The 20,078-nt window shown below is 43.2% G+C and overlaps 1 protein-coding gene across 1 annotated transcript; it reads right to left on the bottom strand.

Annotated features, from left to right (window-relative positions):
* Positions 1-1,416: 1,416 nt before the first annotated feature.
* Positions 1,417-19,438, bottom strand: ZNF331 (zinc finger protein 331). Its single transcript, XM_068527986.1, is given in 6 exon segments — positions 1,417-4,877; positions 4,880-6,141; positions 8,733-8,859; positions 10,489-10,573; positions 18,217-18,282; positions 19,325-19,438. Coding segments are annotated over 4 exon segments (1,539 nt in total). The 5' UTR covers positions 10,498-10,573; positions 18,217-18,282; positions 19,325-19,438; the 3' UTR covers positions 1,417-4,736.
* Between the last annotated feature and the right edge of the window lie 640 nt (positions 19,439-20,078).

Below are 20,078 nucleotides of genomic sequence, written 5' to 3'. Positions count from 1 at the left end.
ACTGCCAGGGAATTCCAATTTTTTTTTAATTTTTTTTAGGTAAGAAGTGGATTTATTTAGAGAGAAACACACTTCCCAGACTATGGGCCATCTTGGAAGGTGAGAGAGGCATCAGGGGTACGGGGTTGTCGGTTTTTATAGGGGTGGGTAATTTCATAGGCTGAGGGGGAGGAGTATTCCAGCTATTTTGGGGAAGGGGTGGGGATTTCCAGGAATTGGGCCACCACCCACTTTTTGATCCTTATCAGCTGTTGGAGCTGTGCCTGTGGGTGTGTCATTTAGCTTGCTGATGTGTTACCGCGAGGGTATACTGTATACTGAGGCTCAAGGTCTAGTGGAAGTTGACTTGTCCACTATCTTGGAGCGATTTGGTTCTAGTCAGTTTATGTCATGTCCTCGGGCTATGTCATTCTTTCAAAGGTTATGCCCTGCCCCTTTCCCTCCTATTTCATTCCCCTCTCAGAGATTTTACTCCCATATTCTTATGGGAAGCAGAGGGGTGATGGTCATCTATAACTGCTTCAAGGCTGAGTAGGAACATCGACTCTGCCTGGCAGGGAGTAAAAATCTCTGGATGCCTGATCTAGGGGCCCAGGGGCAGGACAGCTCCTTGTTTTAAGTCGGTATGGGCTGGAATCCTCACATAGCCATACATCTTGGTGTGGAACTGCTGTAACTGATTCCATAACCTTTCTATGAATCTCCTTGATGTTGAAGCACTTTTTGTAACAGCATCAGAGTACAAAAATATCTATCTATAAACGACAAGAGATTTTAGATGCTGTCCCTTCCAAGGCAGTCTCCCAACCAGGTGTTAGAGTGCCCAAAAAGTTGTCTCAAAGAAACGGCACAGAATGTGTCGCCAGTGGTGTTGACGATGAGAGGGAGTTGGTCTAGCTTATCACTGCCCCTTCGTGGCTTGCCAGCTGAAACCGTGGAACTCAGATTGGGACTTGAACCCACGCACCGGGAACTGAACCCAGCCAAAACCCAGACTGGGCCTTGAACCCAAGGTCTTTTAACTGAGATCACACACCTGGTCTCAGGACTTAATGAGGCTCAGTTTCTTGATGTCTCATCACAGAAAGAATTCAGTGAGAGACAAAGTGATAGTAAGAAGTGGATTTATTTAGAGAGAAACACAGTCCACAGACAGAGTGTGGGCCATCTCAGAAGGTGAGAGAGGCCCTGAAAATGTTTAATTAATGCTATAAAATAGTATATTCTTTTAAGTGGGAATGTTGAGTCAAAGACATGCACATTTAAAATTTTCGACAAATGTTGCCAAATTGCAGAAGACACAAATATGACATCCACACATGTAATTAAAATTTTCCTAGTATCACATTAAAAAAGGAAAAAGAAACAGATAGTTAATTTTAATAATACACTTTATTCAGTTCAAAATATCCAAAATGTTTTCATTTAAACATATAATGTAAAAATCACTAATGAGATAGTTCACCTTTTTTATTTCTGAACAGTCTTCAAATCTCAGTGTGTATTTTACACTTACTTTACCACCTGGCCACATTTCAAGTGCTCAAGATTTTATGTGGCTGTTTGTTACCAAATTGGATAATGCTGACTTAGAATCTTTTCCCATGCTTACCTATTGGTTTAGTGCAGCAGTCAGGTAAACTCTGGTCCATAGCTCAAATCTTGATTGTGGCTCTGATTCTGTTTGATTTAGAGGCTGAGTGGTTTTTATTAAAAGGTTGTAAAAATAATAATAATAATAAAATAAAGAGGAACATGTGGTCCAGAGCATATGTGGCCTGCAAAACCTAAAACATTATTTGGCCCTCAACAGAAAAACTCTGGCGAACCCTGGTCTGGTGTAACTGAATGCACTCAGGTTTATTCTGTTTATTTGCAATGTCAATGCGTTCAAGTTTCTTTGCTTTTGTGATGTTTCACTTTAGCCACACATACCTAGAAGAGACTGGAAGCATCTCTAGTGATCTTTGACTTCTCTTTGCATAATCGCTTTTTTCCCCCCTTGGTCAATCTAGCTAAAGGTTTGCTCATTTTGTTCATCTTCTCAAAGAACCAACTTCTGGTTCTGTTGATTCTTTGTATCATTAAAAAAATTCTCTATTTCATTTTTCTCCACTCTAATCCCTATTATTTTCTGCCTTCTGTTGCTTTTGGTTTTGTTTGTTCTTTTTTTTAGCGTCTTACCATGTAGAGTTAGTTTATTGATTTGAGATCTTTCTTCTTTTTCAATGTAGGCATTTCCTGCCATAAACTGTCTTCTGAGCGTGCCTTTCACGGCATCCTGTAAGTTGTGGTTTGTTTTGATTTTCACTCCTATGTATTTTCTAATTTCCCTTATGATTTCTTCTTTCACCCATCTGCTGCTTAAGAGTGTGTGGTTTAATTTTCATATAGTATTCTTGTTTTCCTTCTGTTGATTTCTAGTTTCATTACATTGTGGTCAGGTTTCAGTCTGTGCTTTTAATCTTTTCAATTTGTTGAGATTATTTTGTGGCCTAACATAGGGTCTATCCTGGAGAATGTTCTATGTGTTCTGTTGTTGGTAGAATGGTCTGTATATGTCTGGCATCCCTCCCCCCAAATATGTTCCATGTTCCCTCATTCCCTCCCTGCCGAGGATCCAAATCCTTAACCTAACCCTAACACTAAGGTATACGTAATCCAAGGACAAAGTAACTTGAATTGAAATGTAACCCCAACCCTGAGATAAACCAAACATAAGGCCTACATCAACCTGATTCTGGACCCTCTGTCAGCCTTCATAAGGCACTCCTCTGGGCTCTAACCACACTGCCATCCCCTGTGCCACAGTTCTCCCACTGGCTGTAGCACCCACCCTAGATCTCCCAGGCCACATTCATGGATAGCATTCAAGTTCTCCAGCTCTCAGAGGCTCCCCTCCTGGACTCTCTCCTTTTCTCCAGTCTCCCAGGACCTGTCTGAGCTCAAGCCTCTCCCTCCTAATGCACCAGGCCCTCCCATGGCCATTAGCCCCACCCCTAGCTTTTCAAACTCACTCCCATGGGCTCTAGTCCTCTCCCACCCATACTCTTTGATTCCCCACCATGGGCTCAAGTCCTTTCTCCAAGACAACCCACTTTCTTCACTCTAGGACTGACCCTCTTAAGACAGCTCAGGTCCCTCCGGAGTCTAACTGCTCCCTCAGCTCTCTCAAGGACTTGATGCTAGGCCCTGGCCCCTTCCCCAGGGAAAATCCACTTGCCTCCCTTGAGCATCACCTTCCCATCCCTGTTGCGGGAACTCCAGGATTTGGAGAGGTCCAGTGTGCTGGTTCTATTCCTTCTTCTTTTTTTTTTTTTATAAATGTATTTATTTTTGGCTGTGTTGGGTCTTCGTTGCTGTGCGCGGGCTTTCTCTAGTTGCGACGAGCGGGGGCTGCTCTTCATTGTGATGCGTGGGCTTCTCATTGCGGTGGCTTCTCTTGTTGTGGAACATGGGCTCTAGGCACATGGGCTTCAGTAGTTGTGGCACGCGGGCTTCAGTAGTTGTGGCTCACAGGCTTAGTTGCTCCGCGGCATGTGGGATCTTCCCGGACCAGGGCTCGAACCCATGTCCCGTGCATTGGCAGGAGGATTCTTAACCACTGTGCCACCAGGGAAGCCGCTGTTCCTTCTTGAACAGGCCATGTTTGAACATCCAACAAAGACACTGGCTTATAAGCAATTTTAACGTCAGCCATTCTGGTGTGTGTCTAGTGACATCACATGATGATTTTACTTTGCATATCCTTGAGGAGTGATGACGTTTAATATATCTGCACTTACTTATTTGCCATTTGGTGATCTTAAGTGCTTATGTAAGTCTCCCTCCACCTTTTAATTGATTTGTTGTTTTATTATTGCCTTGAAGGATTCTTTTTATCCTTTCTATGTGAATCCTTTGTCAGGTTTATGTAAATATCTTCTCCCAGTCTTCTTGCTTTTTCACCACCTTCATGGTGTCATTTGATGATCAGAACTTTGTACTTTTGATGAAGTCCAACTTAATAACTTTCTACTTTCTGTTTAATGTCTTCTGTATACTAAGAAATGCTGCCTACCCCAATGCTGTGACAATAATCTCCTAAATTTTCTTCTATTTTTTTTTTTGGCCGCGCCGCACGGCTTGTGGGATCTTAGTTCCCCGACCAGGGATCGAACCTGTGCCCCCCTGTGGTGGAAGCATGGAATCTTAACCACTGGACCACCAGGGAATTCCCCATGTTTTCTTCTAGAAGTTTGATAGTCTTTTCTCAGCTCACTGCACCCGCAGGGGGTCTTCTTGTAAAAATTCACTAATAGCAACGTTAATGGTAATGAGAACAACAACAACAGCTAATATTTATTGAGCTTACACAATATTTCAGATACACGTTCAAGGAGCTTACATGTACCAAACTCATTTAATCACCACAACAGCAGTATTAGGTAGGTGTGATTATCCCCATTTCACAGATAATGCACAGGGAGTAATAGCTAATTTTCTCAGTGCCTCACAGGGAGTAAAGAGGTGGGACGGTGATGGAAACAGGTAAGGGTATGTACCACGAGAAAAGCTCTCCCACATATGCTCCATTAGCAGAGTTTTACCTCAGAACAAATCTGAAATACGACAGAGATGAAATGGTATTGGAAGGTTTCTATGCATTCAGGAAACTAACCTATCCAGTAGAAAATAGTCTACAACTGAGTATGTTGTGATCAATAAGAAAAAGTGATTTCTCCAATTCTCCAAATTCACCTCTCATATGACTTCTGATATTCTATAAGCAGAAGAGTGACCAGTGAAGGCTTTCTTGTGTTAAGTCTTATCACGGATTTTCCTCTTGTCGTGGAAGAAATGAATGTTGAATAGAGGCCTCTGTACGCTCTTTGTACCCAAAAGGTTTCTCAACAGCATGAATTCTCTGATGTTCTGGAGGATGGTTTACACGTTTACATGCTTTTCCACATTCCTTACACTCAGAGGGTTTCTCACCAGTATGAATTTTCTGATGCTGTGTAAGTTGATGGCCATGACTGAAGGCCTTCCCACATTCTTTACACTCATAGGGTTTCTCCCCTGTATGAATTCGCTCATGTTTGACAAGGCTTGACCCATAAATAAAGGCCTTTCCACATTCCTTACATTTGTAAGGTGTTTCGCCAGTGTGGATTCTCTCATGCTGAGTAAGGTGATAGCCACAGTTAAAGGCCTTCCCACATTCTGTACATTTATATGGCTTCTCACCCGTATGGATTCTCTCGTGTTTCACGAGACTCGAACCCCAACGGAAGGCCTTCCCACATTCCTTACACTCATGAGGTTTCTCACCAGTGTGAATTTTCTGATGCTGAGTGAGATAATTGACACGAGTAAAGGCCTTCCCACATTCTTGGCACTCATAGGGCTTCTCACCGGTGTGAATTCTCTTATGTTGAACGAGGCTGGAACCACAAATAAAGGCCTTCCCACAGTCTTTACATTCGTAGGGTTTCTCACCACTGTGGATTCTCTTATGCTGTATTAGTTTATACACTCGGCTAAAGGTCTTCCCACAGTCTTTGCATTCATAGTCTTTCTCACCAGTGTGAAATCTCTGATGCTGAGTGAGCTCATCACCACGTCTGAAGGCCTTCCCACAGTCTTTACATTCATAGGGCTTCTCACCCGTATGAATTCTCTTATGAATAACGAGGCTTGAACCCCACCGAAACGCCTTCCCACAGTCCTTACATTCATAAGGTTTCTCACCAGTGTGAATTTTTTGATGTTGAGTAAGCTGATTACCCCAACGGAAGGCCTTTTTACATTCTTTACATTCATAGGGTTTCTCACCGGTGTGAATTTTCTGATGTTGAGTAAGTTGATAGCCTCGGCTAAAGGCCTTCCCACATTCCTTACATTCATAGGAATTTTCCCTGTTATGAAGTCTCTGATGTGGTCGGACAGAGGTATTTTCTCTGCAAGTGGGCGTTTTCCCACAGTTGATTTGATTGATATATCCCTCTTGAGGGACCTGTGGTCCTTCAAATTCACCTTCACACATCCAGTCAAGGCCAAGGGATTTACTTTTTCTATTTGAGTTCTGTTTGGAAAAATTTATCTCATAAGTGCCCTTCCGTGTAGGTAAACTCTTGGTCTCATACGGTGATTCCAAATCTGAAAAAAACAAAACAAACGAACACAAAAACCCAAAAAACCCAACATATTTTGTTTCTTTTTAAGAAAACAAAAACAAACCTAATCACAAACTATAACCTTCTCTAACAGAAATAAAACTTCTCCAGTGGGAAAAATATGAATCACCTAGGGCTCTTATTAAAATCTAGATTCCACGTCTAGCATCACAATACTTAATGAGGAAACACTGGAGACATCCCTGCTGAAATCAAACAAAAAAGGCACTTACTATTAGCTCTACTATTTCCTATCAGCTGAAACAATTAAGCAAAAAAAATTAGAGGGACAAATCTCAAAAATGAAGATGAAAAAGAGTACAATTTGTAGATGTGATGATAAACCTGGAAAACCAAGAAAATCAAATATAGCACTACTGTAGGAAAATAAAAAGATACAGTTGGATAGTTGTGTATACACACAGAGACACAAGTAATATCATTAAAAGTAATTCTGGATACAAAGATCCAACATTCAAAAGATGATGTGTAGAATTAAATTTAATAATAAAAATTGTGAAACACTTAGGAGGAAATGTTTAGAAAAATCTGAGCATCAGTAAGGATGCCAACTCAAGGGACTGTAAAACGTCAAACATGTTTAAATTCATGAGTTCACACAGATACTAAAAAAATGTTAAATGGCCAACTTTGGAGCATGCTAGGAAACCAGCCCTTTGTTATTAAAAACTGATAGGTGGATCAGTTTCTCTTTAAAGAATTATTTATAGTGAATAAATGAAGAGGCAATGATAGAATACCACCATTTTGAACCCCCAATGAAATAGCGAATCTAGGTACTGAGTGTCAGTGACTGCTAACACAGCATCAAAAGAGACATAAGCAGATATTGCTTCGTGATGGAAGAACAGAGAACCCAGGAAGCAGTATCACCAAAAAATAGATAAAAAGGAAGAAAGCACATGAAGCTAGGATAACAACCAACTTTCAGAAACTACGAATGGCACAGGGTCCTGTTTTCTATGCCCTTGTTACTCAGGAGGGGTGAAACATGAGAAGGAAAACAAATTGAGAAGGGAATGGGGTGAAGATAAAGTTCAAGGGAGTGACTTCTTCCTCAGAGGCCTTGGGCCTGAGACCTTTGTAGGGAGCTCTACGAACACCTCAGGGGTGCAGCTGCCCCCTGCCCAGCTGGGCCGCTTGTGGCAATGATGGCTTGCCCGAGCTGGGCTGGCTGTCACTCTCCTCTGCACCACTTCAGTGTCTTTTCCCCTCAACTATCAAAGCTCTCTCCCTTGCTTCCATAAGGCAATTGTGTCTGGCTTAGAAATGAGATGTCTTGCTTTCAAAAAAAGGAATGGCCACATGATGTAGAACTTAGGAGAAAATTGTTGGCTCAAGATTTTTTGATTGAGCTTTAGTCAAATTTGTCACAGCCTAAAAATGACTTCAGGAAAAGAGAAAGGCCTGAAGGACAAACAGGAAACCAGATGGGTAGGGAAAAGGACTATTTTATTCTATTCTATTCTATTCTATTTTACATTTATTTTATTTTTTTAAAAAATTTAAAATTTTTATTTATTTTTATTGTTATTTATTTTTGGTCTTGTGTCGAGGCTTGCAGGATCTTAGGTCCCCGACCAGGGATTGAACCCAGGTCCACAGCAGTGAAAGCGCTGAGTTCTAACCACTGGACCGCCAGGGAATTCCCAAAAAGGTCTTTATTTAAACTTCTGGAGGCAAGTAGAACCTGGCAGTTGAGAGTACAGATTCTGGGGCCAGAATTCTTAGGTTCCAGGTTTGCTTCTGCTTCCTTGATTAAGTCACTTTGTGCCCCAGTATACTCATCTACAAATTAGACGTAATAATTTCCTAGCTCATAAACTTGTGAGAATGGAATGAAACGTATTTGTACATATACATACACAGCAGGCTCAGAATGTTTTCTGGTGCAGAGCAAGCACAGTATTTATTAGCCATTAATATTATGGCTGTTATTTTGTTAACAGAAAAACAAGAAATTTCCTTACATATTTACAAGATATTATCATCCAATATTTAACTCAGAATTCATAGATTATAACTTTCAACCTCACTTCAGGTACAATGTGTAGGGAATGCAATATGCTCAGTGTGGTTTTACACAGATTCTGTTCATTCATCCCACCTCTACATCAAACATAGAGTCTGGTTTGCTAGAGAAAATCAAGTCACTGTGTAGAGCCATTTCCCCTAAAGGTGGGTCCCCAAAGTACCATCGACAGCAATTTGGGTGTAAACATAGGCTCGCAGCATGAAGCTTGGTTTCTTTGAAGATGGTCATGAAATAAAATAAATACATTTATTCTAATATATTAAATAACTCTAATCAGTCCTTTGGCCAGTAAGGAAGAGAGGTAATTACAGGAGGGGCCAGACAGAGGTGGGAAGAGCCCTGATGGATGAGGAGGTGAAGGTGCCTACGTAACGCCCATTTCCAACTGGACAAAGCTCAAAACGTCCCTTGGGTGCAGGAAGAAAGAAATTCAACTAGTATCTTGAAAGGTGGTCCTGAAAGGAGAGAGCTGACTGTGCAGGGAGCAGAGTCCAGATTATCTGAGGCAGGCAACTTACCCAGCGAGACCAAGTTACTGTAGTTCTCCAGCATCACGTCCCAGTACAGGTCTCTCTGCGTAGAGTCGAGACATGCCCACTCCTCCTGAGAGAAGTCTATGGCTACATCGGAGAATGTCACCAAACCCTGGAAACGCAAACCCACACGTCCCTGATGAAACGAAAGCACACAGTTTCCAGATGGAGGAGGCGGGAGGAAGGGCTACGCTCCGTGCAGGGGTGGATACAGCAAGTAGATTAAAAACCTGTGATACGGGGAGGGGCCAGCGAGGACACGACTGTGGCTGAAGCTGAGCCCCTCCTGCTGCAGGGGAAACCACCTACACCCTGGGGAATTCTCTTTTTTTTTTTTTTTTTAATTTTATTTATTTTATTTATTATTTTTGGCTGTGTTGGGTCTTCGTTGCTGCACGCAGGCTTTCTCTAGTTGCGGCGAGCTGGGGCTACTGTTTGTTGCAGTGCACGGGCTTCTCAGTGCAGTGGCTTCTCTTGTTGCAGAGCATGGGCTCTAGGTGTGCGGGCTTCAGTAGTTGTGGCTCGCGGGCTGTAGAGTGCAGGCTCAGTAGTTGTGGCACACGGGCTTAGTTGCTCTGCGGCATGTGGGATCTTCTTGGACCAGGGCTCGAACCGGTATCCCCTGCATTGGCAGGCGGATTCTTAACCACTGCGCCACCAGGGAAGCCCTACCCTGGGGAATTCTTAATCATGCCAACCTGTCAGGAAATGGATAAACCAATCCCAGTTTTCCTCTGCTGCACAAGCACAGAGCCTGCTAATGGGCCTGTCTCATGAATTCTCAGCAAGCATGGATTCCTACAGCATCCTTTTCTCTTTAAGGAGAAAGAAAAACAATGCCTGGGGTTTGCTTCCCAAACGTAATATAAGATCTTTTATCTTAGAAAATCGGGTTTGCATGTTTGAATGTTTTCAAGTCTCGGGTTCATCATTTTGCCAGGTTATCTTTTAAGCAGTCCACCTTGTAATGACAAAAGCATTTTTTTATTCCATCGTACGGAAGGATTAGATTTAATTATGATAGTTACACACTTAGGTTGAGCAAAATGTCTAAAGTTTCCCCAATTCCAGGAGTATATGATCATTTATTACTCTTGTATGAAATGACCTTCTTACCTGTCACCATCCGCTAGCCTTGCCTTTTCTTTGTTCCTGATTTAGAGGAAACTGGTATCAAATGATACAGACAGGTCTGTGCAAAACAAAATTTATCTCCTGGGTCCCCTGGTAGGACCATGATCTCTGAGTCCACAGGCCCTAATCACAGCTCTACGCAATTCTAAAAGCTTCGTAAAGTGTGAGCTTTCACTACACACTAAGACTGAGACCACAGAATATGAATGTGCCCTCTTATCTGCCTGGGAAAAAGATCAGTGGAGACGAGTGAGGAATTCTAGTTTTCTCGTGTGGTCAAATGGGACCAATGTCTCCAACTCATCAAATCATAGACTTGACTCTAATATTTCTCCCAAGGTAGTTTCTGCTTCCATTGTTCCAATTACTCTTGACAAAAAAGTGAGTACATAAGAGATACTGAGTAACTAGATCAAGGGTTAAGTGAACATTAGTCACAGAGGTGGGCAACAGGCTATATGGCACTATTATTCACTGGAACAGGAAGAGCTGGGAAGTAGGTACTTGGATGGGACTCACTTGGGCAGGAGCCTTCATGATATTTCAGAGAAGTATCCACAGGACCTAAATATCACAATTCAGGAAGGAAAGAGAAAAACATACTTACGTGGGCCATGGTTTTAGAATTCAAGAACTGATCGGTCCTCTTGGGGTCTCCTTTACTGAAGACACAAAATCCAGAGAAGCCAGATCTAGACAAGAAAAAAGAGGCATTAAAAAAGTGCACCTTGGTCCCCAAATGACTTAATACAACCTTTTCACTCCTCCATCTTTTCTTCCAAAGAACCCTCATCTTCTTCCGCCACAAGGCCCCCCACGTAAACACAACACATCTGGAGAAGATTAAAAGGATTCTGGAAAAAAACAAAACAAGTTTTCCCTGAAACCCCAGGAAACCCAGCTGCACAGACAGGACAGAGGAACTTTTATTTTTTGTCTTGAAGTCAGATCCAGACATTTCAGTGGGAGGATTCCTGGCCAGCTCCCTGTTGGGGGGAATATGGATTAAGAATTTGGCCTTGACCAAAGAGAGGTGTGTGGCCTTTGCCCTCAGCTTCTGAGAGGTAACCTACATCATACCTGACAGGAATGTCTTTGTTTTGGGTAGGGGCAGGCCACACTGCATCTTAGGGTGGAAGCTGGCCACACCAGAAAGACCAACCAGGTGATGGGTGGGGTTGGGGAACTCTGGGTCATGGGATATCAGTTGACTTGGAGACTGAGATAAACATCGGGACAACAAATCAATCAATCATGCCTACGTGATCGATCAATCTTGCCTACGTGATCGATCAATCTTGCCTACGTGATCAATCATTCTTGCCTATGTGATGAAGGCCCAGTGAAAACTCTGGACACTGAAGCTCAGGTATGCTTCCCTGGTTGGCAATACCCTGAGCATACCATCACACACTGACGTCGGCAGAATCACGAGTCCTGACTTCACGGGCAGGAGACACCGGAAGACCCAGGACGGGAACCCTCCTGGACCTTGCCTTGTGCACCTGTTTCCTTGTCTGAGGTTAATCTTTATCCTTTCCCTGTCATTAACTGTATCTTGGGGTAGAACAGCTCTCAGTGAGTTCTAGGAGTCCTTCTGGTCCTGAATTATGAAATCTGAGGGTGGTTTCGGGAAACTCCTGAACTTGCAGTTGGTGTGAGAACTGAGGGGGGTCTGGTGTGGAGACTGCACCTTCAAACCTCACTGTCTGAAGCTGGCTAACTTGGGACAGAGGGACGGTGACCTGGATTGAGACTGGGTGTGTTTAGGGAGCTCAGTCTCACTCTGAGCACATCCTGCTCTCTTTGGTCACACCATCCAGGGTGGGGAGAGGCTGCATCCTGCACACTCGAGCCCTTCTGGCCTCTAGACAGTGTGACGTCAGTCAAGACTTGGCAGGTGGGCAGTGTGGAGAAGGAACTGCCCAGGTAGCGTCTGGCACTCTGAATCCAGGAAAGCTGGCTGCATAAATACATGCAGAATATCAGTGTAAAAATGTATTAGGTCCAGTGCTTGGGACTCCATACTTCCAACGCAGGGGGTGCAGATTCGATCCCTGGTCGGGGAACTAGGATCCCGCATGCCGCACGGTGTGGCCAAAAAATTAAAAAAAAAAAAATGTATTAGTGGGCTATTAAATGCTAAGTTGGAAGAAATACTTAAAGACATGAAAGATGTTTTAGGTATATTGTCAGTGGGAAAGATGTTACAATAATACATTTGTAAAATTCTAAATATAGATATATATACCTACTCATATATATGTATAACATGATACAGATATCTATATCTATGTAGATATATACACACATACAAGATATATGAATACACACAGAGGCACACACATACACAAACAACCCATGAGACAGCAACAGAAAGAGAGATATAAAAACAGAAATAGAGAAACAGAAAAAGCCTGGAAAGATATATCCCATGTGCAGAAAAGAGCCACAAAGTGGCTCTGAAACCGCTAATCTTAGGCCCGCTTGCAAGACTGGGCCCTTGGCTGGCTTTCCAGTGTGTTCCAACCATTCCCCGCCTGTTAAGAGTGGCTCACTGTTCTTAAATTTGTTTTGTACAAGCCATGTGGTTTATGTTGAACACGTGCCTTCCTCCGAGAGCCTGGAATCTGGGCATGTGCTGGGCAGAGGGTGCCTATATGACTCCCCCATAAAAACCCTGGACTCCCAGGCTCAGGCGAGTTGCTCCTGTAGACAACACTGCATATGTGTTGTTACAACTCGTTGCTAGAGGAATTAAGCATGTCCCACGTGACCGCACTGGGAGAGGACTCTCGGAAGCTTGGGCCTGCTTTCCTCCGATGTTGCCTGCGTGTCTTTCCCTTTGCTGATTTTGCTGTATATCCTTTCACTAACAAATCTTAGCCATGAGGAGAATGATATGTTGAATCACTATCTAGAGAATGACTGAGCCTGGTGGTGGTCTTGGCAACCCTGACACACCCTTTGATCTTGATTTTCTTCTTTTTAAGTATATCTTGTTAGGTGTTTTAACAACAGTCATGCATTGGCTTAACGTATATAACTGTGTGTGCATTTATTTAAAGTTATTAAGAGACAGTTAGATTCTCAAGAGATAAAGTTCCACTCTCTTTTTTAAAAAGACTCCTCTGGAACTTGCAGAAAAGGCTCAGAATATATTATCTTTGGATTATTTTACTGAATAACTTCTCTTAGTTTCCTTTCACTACCTAATACCTAAACCAACTCTTCGATGTCTAAATATGCCCACATGTGCTGGAGTACTGACTGGAAAAAAATGACTACAATGCCAAGTGATGGCCTGTAGATACTGACCGTTATCTGACACTGCTTAGTTTTATGTCTTGATGCAAGGGTGAATTTTGCTTTTGAACTTGTCCTTTCAGCCAGTGTCCTGTAGATAACTGCTAAATCACCTGACCCCGCTAGTCTTCACTTTGCATCCAACACTATTAGAAAAAAATACGTAAGGCACAAAACTTAGAAAATAAATTTCATTTATCTCTACGTAGAGCCTGTGCATTCAGAATTACTTGGTCGTGACCTGACATCAGCAGCTATAGTGAGAATGATACCCCCTTCCCGGCACTTCTCAGGCCACATCACCTGGAATTCTCCACAGGCCTTGACCACAGGCCGTCTTGTACTTCTTCTCTATTCAGTTTCCCTTCCTTGCTGGATTACAAGCAATGTACAGGTAACAATGCCTTTTAGTCATCTGTCCTTCTACGTACTATTGTAGGCACTTAACAGAAGTATGATTTTGACTCAAAATTCCACTTTTTGGAATTTATCCCAAGGAAATAGCTATACTAGTACACAAATATATGCACAAGAATGTTCAGAGAATTTTTTTTTTTTGGCTGCACCGTGCAGCATGCGGGATCTTAGTTCCCCGACCAGGGATCGAACCCGCGCCCGCTGCAGTAGAAGCGCGGAGTCTTAATCACTGGACCACCAGGGAAGACCCCAGAGAATTTTTTTTATTGGAATAGTTTTTTGTTTTTTTTTTTAAATTGAGATAACTGTACATTCAATGTGCAGATGTAAGAAATTACACAGAGGGATCCTGTGTTCCCTTTATCCAGTCTACCCCAAGGGCAATACCCCAACTGCAAACCTATAGTACAATATCACAACCGGAACCTTGACGTCGATACAATCCATCAGTTTTATTCAGATTTTCCAGAGGATCATTTTAACAAATGAAAAAAGTAGAAATATAAATATCTCCCAGTAGAGGATAGATTAAATAGATTGCAGTCTGTTACAATGGCATACTATACATTTACCAATAATGATATTGACTTAACATTAATTGAGAAAAAAATTTAAGATGAATTACCCAGCGGAGAAGGCATGTTTAAAAAGGTACAGGTAGGGGCTTCCCTGGTGGCGCAGTGGTTGAGAATCTGCCTGCCGGTGCAGGGGACACGGGTTCGAACCCTGGTCTGGGAGGATCCCACATGCCGCGGAGCGGCTGGGCCCGTGAGCCACAACTACTGAGCCTGCGCGTCTGGAGCCTCTGCTCCGCAACGGGAGAGGCCGCGATAGTGAGAGGCCCGCGCACCGCGATGAAGAGTGGCCCCCACTCGCCGCAAGTGGAGAAAGCCCTCGCGCAGAAACGAAGACCCAACACAGCCAAAAATAAAAATAATAAATAAATAATAAATTAAAAAATTTAAAACAAAACCAAAAACATAAAATCTGGAAAAAAGTTGAACACCTATATACCCACTGCAGACTTTACAATTAGTATTAAAAAAAAAAAAAAAAAAGGTACAGGTAATTGGGGACAAGAGGTCTTCATGAATTTAAGAACAAGGCTCTGTGGTCTGACTTTCAGGATGTGGATCTTCGCTCTGACAGTTACTAACTTCACAGTATCTATTTCCTGACAGGTTAAGACAGGGATAAAAATCGTACCTACCAGGTATGACTTTCTCGACTACTAAGAAGATAATCCACATAAAACACAAAAACATGTAACAATTATTTAATACAAGTTAGCTGTTATGGCTTAAGATCTATAACATTACACATCCCTTAATTCGTTTTTATAAAACAAACTCAAGCCTGCTGTTTCCCGTTTTTCTTACGCTAAAATATGTATTTCTCAAAACTGCTGTTTATATAATCAATGCTAACTAAAAACTTTCAAGATCCCCTTAAAAATGAAATTCTTTCCAATTAACAACATTAGCAAAAAAAGATTCTAAGACAGATAACGAGGAAATGTTCCCTTGCCACCAACAAAGAGAGGGACAGACACGATTTCTGTACCCAATTCCAGCTCAAAGAATCTAAACTGAGAAGATGCCAAACTGAGAACATTAGTAAGTGGTTGAATCTTGTCTTCTATGTGACACGGGAGATTCAGGTGAACATTTTAAACTTGTCATCTCTTGTTCACATATCTGCCCATGGAAATGTTACTTGTGCAGGCCACATTTACTATGTATCAGTGATCACTGTCATGTTCTGTGAAGGCAATACTCAACTCCTAGAAAATCTAATTTTGAAAGTCTGTCTTTCTTTTTTTAAAAAATTTATTTATTTATTGGCTGCGTTGGGTCTTTGTTGCTGCTCGTGGGCTTTCTCTAGTTGTGGCGAGCGGGGGCTACTCTTTGTTGTGGTGCACAGGCCTCCCATTGCGGTGGCCTCTCCTGTTGCGGAGCACGGGCTCTAGGCACGCGGGCTCAGTAGTTGTCGCTCGCGGGCTCTAGAGCGCAGGCTCAGTAGTTGTGGCACACGGGCTTAGTTGCTCCGCGGCATGTGGGATCCTCCCGGACCAGGGCTTGAACCCGTGTCCCCTGCATTGGCAGGCGGATTCTTAACCACTGTGCCACCAGGGAAGTCCCAAAAGTCTGTCTTTCTTGATAACTTGTTGCCATGGGATTAGTTTCAAATGGTGCCTCTCTAATCCTTTAAGGTGTAAATATGTGAGAGATTCTTTTCAAAGCAAGAAGGGGATCACTGGGCACACCTCTCCCCTCTCCACATGCACCAAGGTATAATGTGACCCTTGGCTGAGTTGGATTCCTTTTACAAACTAAGATTTGGAAAGTCTTGGGCTCACTTATAGACCAATTAGCAGGATTCAGTCTTCCAGAAATAAAACACACACATATGCTTAGAGGGGGAGGGGAGGACTGGAAACATACCTACCAAAATATCAACAGTAATTATCTCTGGAAGGTACAGTAATGGGTAGTTTTCTGTTTCTTCTTTTTTTTTAAAATTTTATTTATTTATTTATTCATTCATTCATTCATTCATTCATTCATTCATTTATTTATGGCTGTGTTGGGTCTTCGTTTCTGTGCGAGGGCTTTCTCTAGTTGCGGCACGTGGGGGCCACTCTTCATCGCGGTGCGTGGGCCTCTCACTATCGTGGCCTCTCTTGTTGCGGAGCACAGGCTCCAGACGCGCAGGCTCAGTAGTTGTGGCTCACGGGCCCAGTTGCTCCGTGGCATGTGGGATCTTCCCAGACCTGGGCTCGAACCCGTGTCCCCTGCATTGGCAGGCAGATTCTCAACCACTGTGCCACCAGGGACGCCCCCTGTTTCTTCTTTATAAGTGCTTTAGAGGATTGAAATTTTTTTCAGCAGGCCTGCATTAATCCCATTATAAGAAATATACCTTAAGATAGTCCCAAATTTAAAAAAAAAATTAACAAAGAAAAGGACTACAGGTATGAGGGGGCAGGTATGTTACAGCCATTAAGTGAACTTTGAATAGATAGGTCTGTGGTAGGCAAAAGAACAGTCTCCCAAAGATGTCCATGTCCTAATCCTGGAACCTGTGAATATGTTACATTACACAGCAAAAGGGAGTTAGGTTGCAGAGGGACTTAAAGTCCCGAACCACCTGGCCTTAAAATAGGGAGATTATCCTGAATTATGCCAGGTGGGCCCAGTGTAATCACGAAGGTCCTCAAAAGTAAGTAAGGGGGATGAAAGAGGAGAGAAAGATGTGAGGACAGAAGCAGAGTCAGAGGGACTAGGCTGTAGTACTTGGGGTTTTGAAATATGTAGCCGTCACTCAGGGTGACACAGTCTTTGAAAAAAACGAGTAACTTTACAGTGGAGGAAACTGACAAACACTACCTAAGCCAGATGATCAATTTCAACCTCACCAATCATAAATCTTGTTGATAGTGTGTCTTCTTGCTATGATGTGGTGAAAGTGGTAATTTACTGCTGTGATCTTCCACCCCCAAACCCATAAACCCAGTCTAATCATGAGGAAAACATCACATTCCAATAGAGGGGCATCCTACAAAATACCTGACCAGTACCACTTAAAAATGTCACAGTCATCAGAAACAATGGAAGTCAGAAATGGGCACAGCCAAGAGGACCTTAAGGAAACATGACAACAAAATGTAATGTGGTATCCTGGATGGGATCCTGGAACAGATGAAAACCATTACGTAAAAAGTAAGGAAATCTGAATAAAGCAAAGACATCACTTGATGATAATGGTTCAGAATTGAGTTGTTGATAATAGAAGACACTGGGTGCAGGGTACCTGGGAATTCTCTGTATTATCTTTGCAATTTTTCTTTAAATCTAAGACCATTCTAAAAAATAAAATCTATTAAAGAAGAACAATATGCAACCATATGTAGCCCACAAAGCATGAAATATTTAATATGTGACCCTTTAGAGAAAAAGTTTGCCAATCCCTGCTCTAGATCCAGAACTCATAATCAGCATCAAACCATACTGCTTCTCACAGTTCATACAAAGATATAACCGAAACATTGAAACTGTCAGACCTCAAATAAGACCTGGCTAATACAACAAATTTCTATTTATTGATTACTGAAAAAAAAAAAGCCTTGCCTTTGATGACAAAGACCTTTGCTCAAACCCCACTCTTAAAAGCCTCACAAAGCTGATAACTTTGTCACTAACTGACTAAAACAATCAAACCTTCTCCTTTCTTACTGTGCTCTGAAAGTCAGCCCTGTGGAAAAGACCAAAGATATCTAGCCTTTGATTCCACCTAAAGATTAATATCCTCCTTACCAAATCACACACTAAAAGTGCTAACATTAACCTCCCAGTAGTATTCCTCGATCCTAGCGGAGTCTTAGAAGACCACACAGGAGGATGTGAACAATTTGCTTACTGAATATGTGAGTACTCATTGCAGAGGGTTGGTCAATGGGGAATACACATTCACGACTCTTGTCACACGTCTTGGGAAGAAATTACTGGGTCAAGTCACTATTAAAGAGGACGTTTTGGGGCAAGGAAAGCAAATATTCTTAAGTGCTATAAACACAAATCATTTACTGAACAAGAAGGTAACTCATCTGAACCTTGATTTCAAGATCTGTGATGATGATTCTTTCTCCTTGGGATGCTTTTTCTGGAGGACAGCTGGCCTGGAGGAAAGAGAGGTCAGAATGAGACACTAGGGCTTTTCTGGAGCACAGACTACATCCGAAAATGCCCTCCAAGGCCACACCTGTTCCCATGTCTTATCTAAAACCAATCAGAAATAAGAGGGCACCCATATTTGAGTGTTTCAGAGATTCGTGGAAACTAGACTCTAGTAATCGGGGTACCCCCACCTCCTAGGTCAGGGACCTCCCCTTTCCAAAAAAGAATCTTATTCCGGAGGCCCTTCCATTCTGTCATTCAGGTAGCCTGAATTTTAGATGGAGAGCACCTCTAGCTCTAAAACTGCCATCTCATGACCATGCCTGTGCCATTCTTGTCATTTTCACTACAGCGTTCAGGCTCTGACTTTCTTTTGGGGCCACTGTGCCCAAACAAGTACCCGCATGGTTGGAACGTGAAGGGAGAGGAAGCAGCAAAGACATCAGAGCTACAGGTTACACACACTCAATCCGGGGCCATACACCCAAGCACAGTCCTGCACCTGTCACAGCTGAACAATCGCATACACCTCGGCTCTGTCACACCGGCTGACGCCCACGCCAGAGACATGGTACACGGCTGCGCCAACCCCACAGAAATGCAACGGCGCATCTCATAGCCTCGGGGACACATCTGGGCCCCGCCACCCCCACAGAGCCCACACGCATGTAATTTACACAGAGCACAGTGGAGGAGTCACAGCCCGGCCGCGTCACCCCTACATATGCTCATACGCACGGGAGGCACACAAACCGGGAGGGGGCCGCGTCTCGTACTCCCCTACACACACTCACGCGCAAGTGCGTCACAACCACAGGGACCTGGCCTGTCTCCCTCACCGACGCCCACGCGCACATCTCAGTCTGTAGACATGGCCGAGCCCCTGATCTCACACACAGACACACACGCACACGCTCGCACTTCCTCCGCAGCGCTCCCGAAGCCAGAGGCCGAGGCTCCGTTTCGGGCCTCTTCTCCTTCTCCCTCATCGCCATCGCCCGCCGTATTCCGCTCTGTTTTCCTCCTGGGATGCTAATTACTCACCTTTTGGGGCCCAACAACCGACGGCGTCGGGAGGGCGCGCCGGCTTTGAGGTTAAGTCCGGACAGGGTCACCAGGAAACCAGAGCTTGAATAAAAATCCTTCTCGCAGAAAGCGCATCTCCCAGCATGCAACTCCCCGAGCTGCTAATGGGGCCGTGCCCCAGAGCCCTCTGGGAAACGTAGTCCAGAAACCCGGGAATCGGCGGAGCAGAAAACGCACGGCCTCTCTTTCCCAGCATGCAGCTCCACAACGGCACTAATAGAGCTGTGCCTCAGAGATTTCTGGGAAATGTAGTTCGCATCTCAGGTAATAACACAGGCCTTCAGAAGGCTTCTCTCCCTGCCTCTAGAGGAGCTGTGACTTGGGAGGGAGCGTGTTTCAGAGTCACAGAATTTGTAAATGCTGGGAGACCTACCAGCCGTTCAGATTTCTTTTCTTTTTAAAATTATTATTATTATTATTTTAACAGGAGAAAAGTATACAAATTTTATTAAATTTTTACATGTACATGGGAGCTTTCAGAAGAGAATGAAGCCCTGAAGAAGTAACCAGAGCAGGAAGCTTTTATACCTTTTAGACAAAGAAAGGATAAATTTGTGAAGTACTGACAGTGCAATGGGCTAGTGATAGTCCGATTAGGGCCTGGTAATCCTTATCTTCATTTAATGAGGTTTGTTTGCAGATTCCTCTGGTGCCATCTGTGGACTGGTAAGAGTCTATCTCCATTAAAAGAAGAATTTATTTCCTGCCTTTG

The sequence above is a fragment of the Eschrichtius robustus genome, chromosome 19 (genome assembly GCF_028021215.1).
Source record: "Eschrichtius robustus isolate mEscRob2 chromosome 19, mEscRob2.pri, whole genome shotgun sequence".
In the NCBI taxonomy this organism is placed as follows: domain Eukaryota; kingdom Metazoa; phylum Chordata; class Mammalia; order Artiodactyla; family Eschrichtiidae; genus Eschrichtius; species Eschrichtius robustus.
Note: the sequence above shows the minus strand (reverse complement) of the source record. Positions and strands in the feature narration are given on the sequence as shown.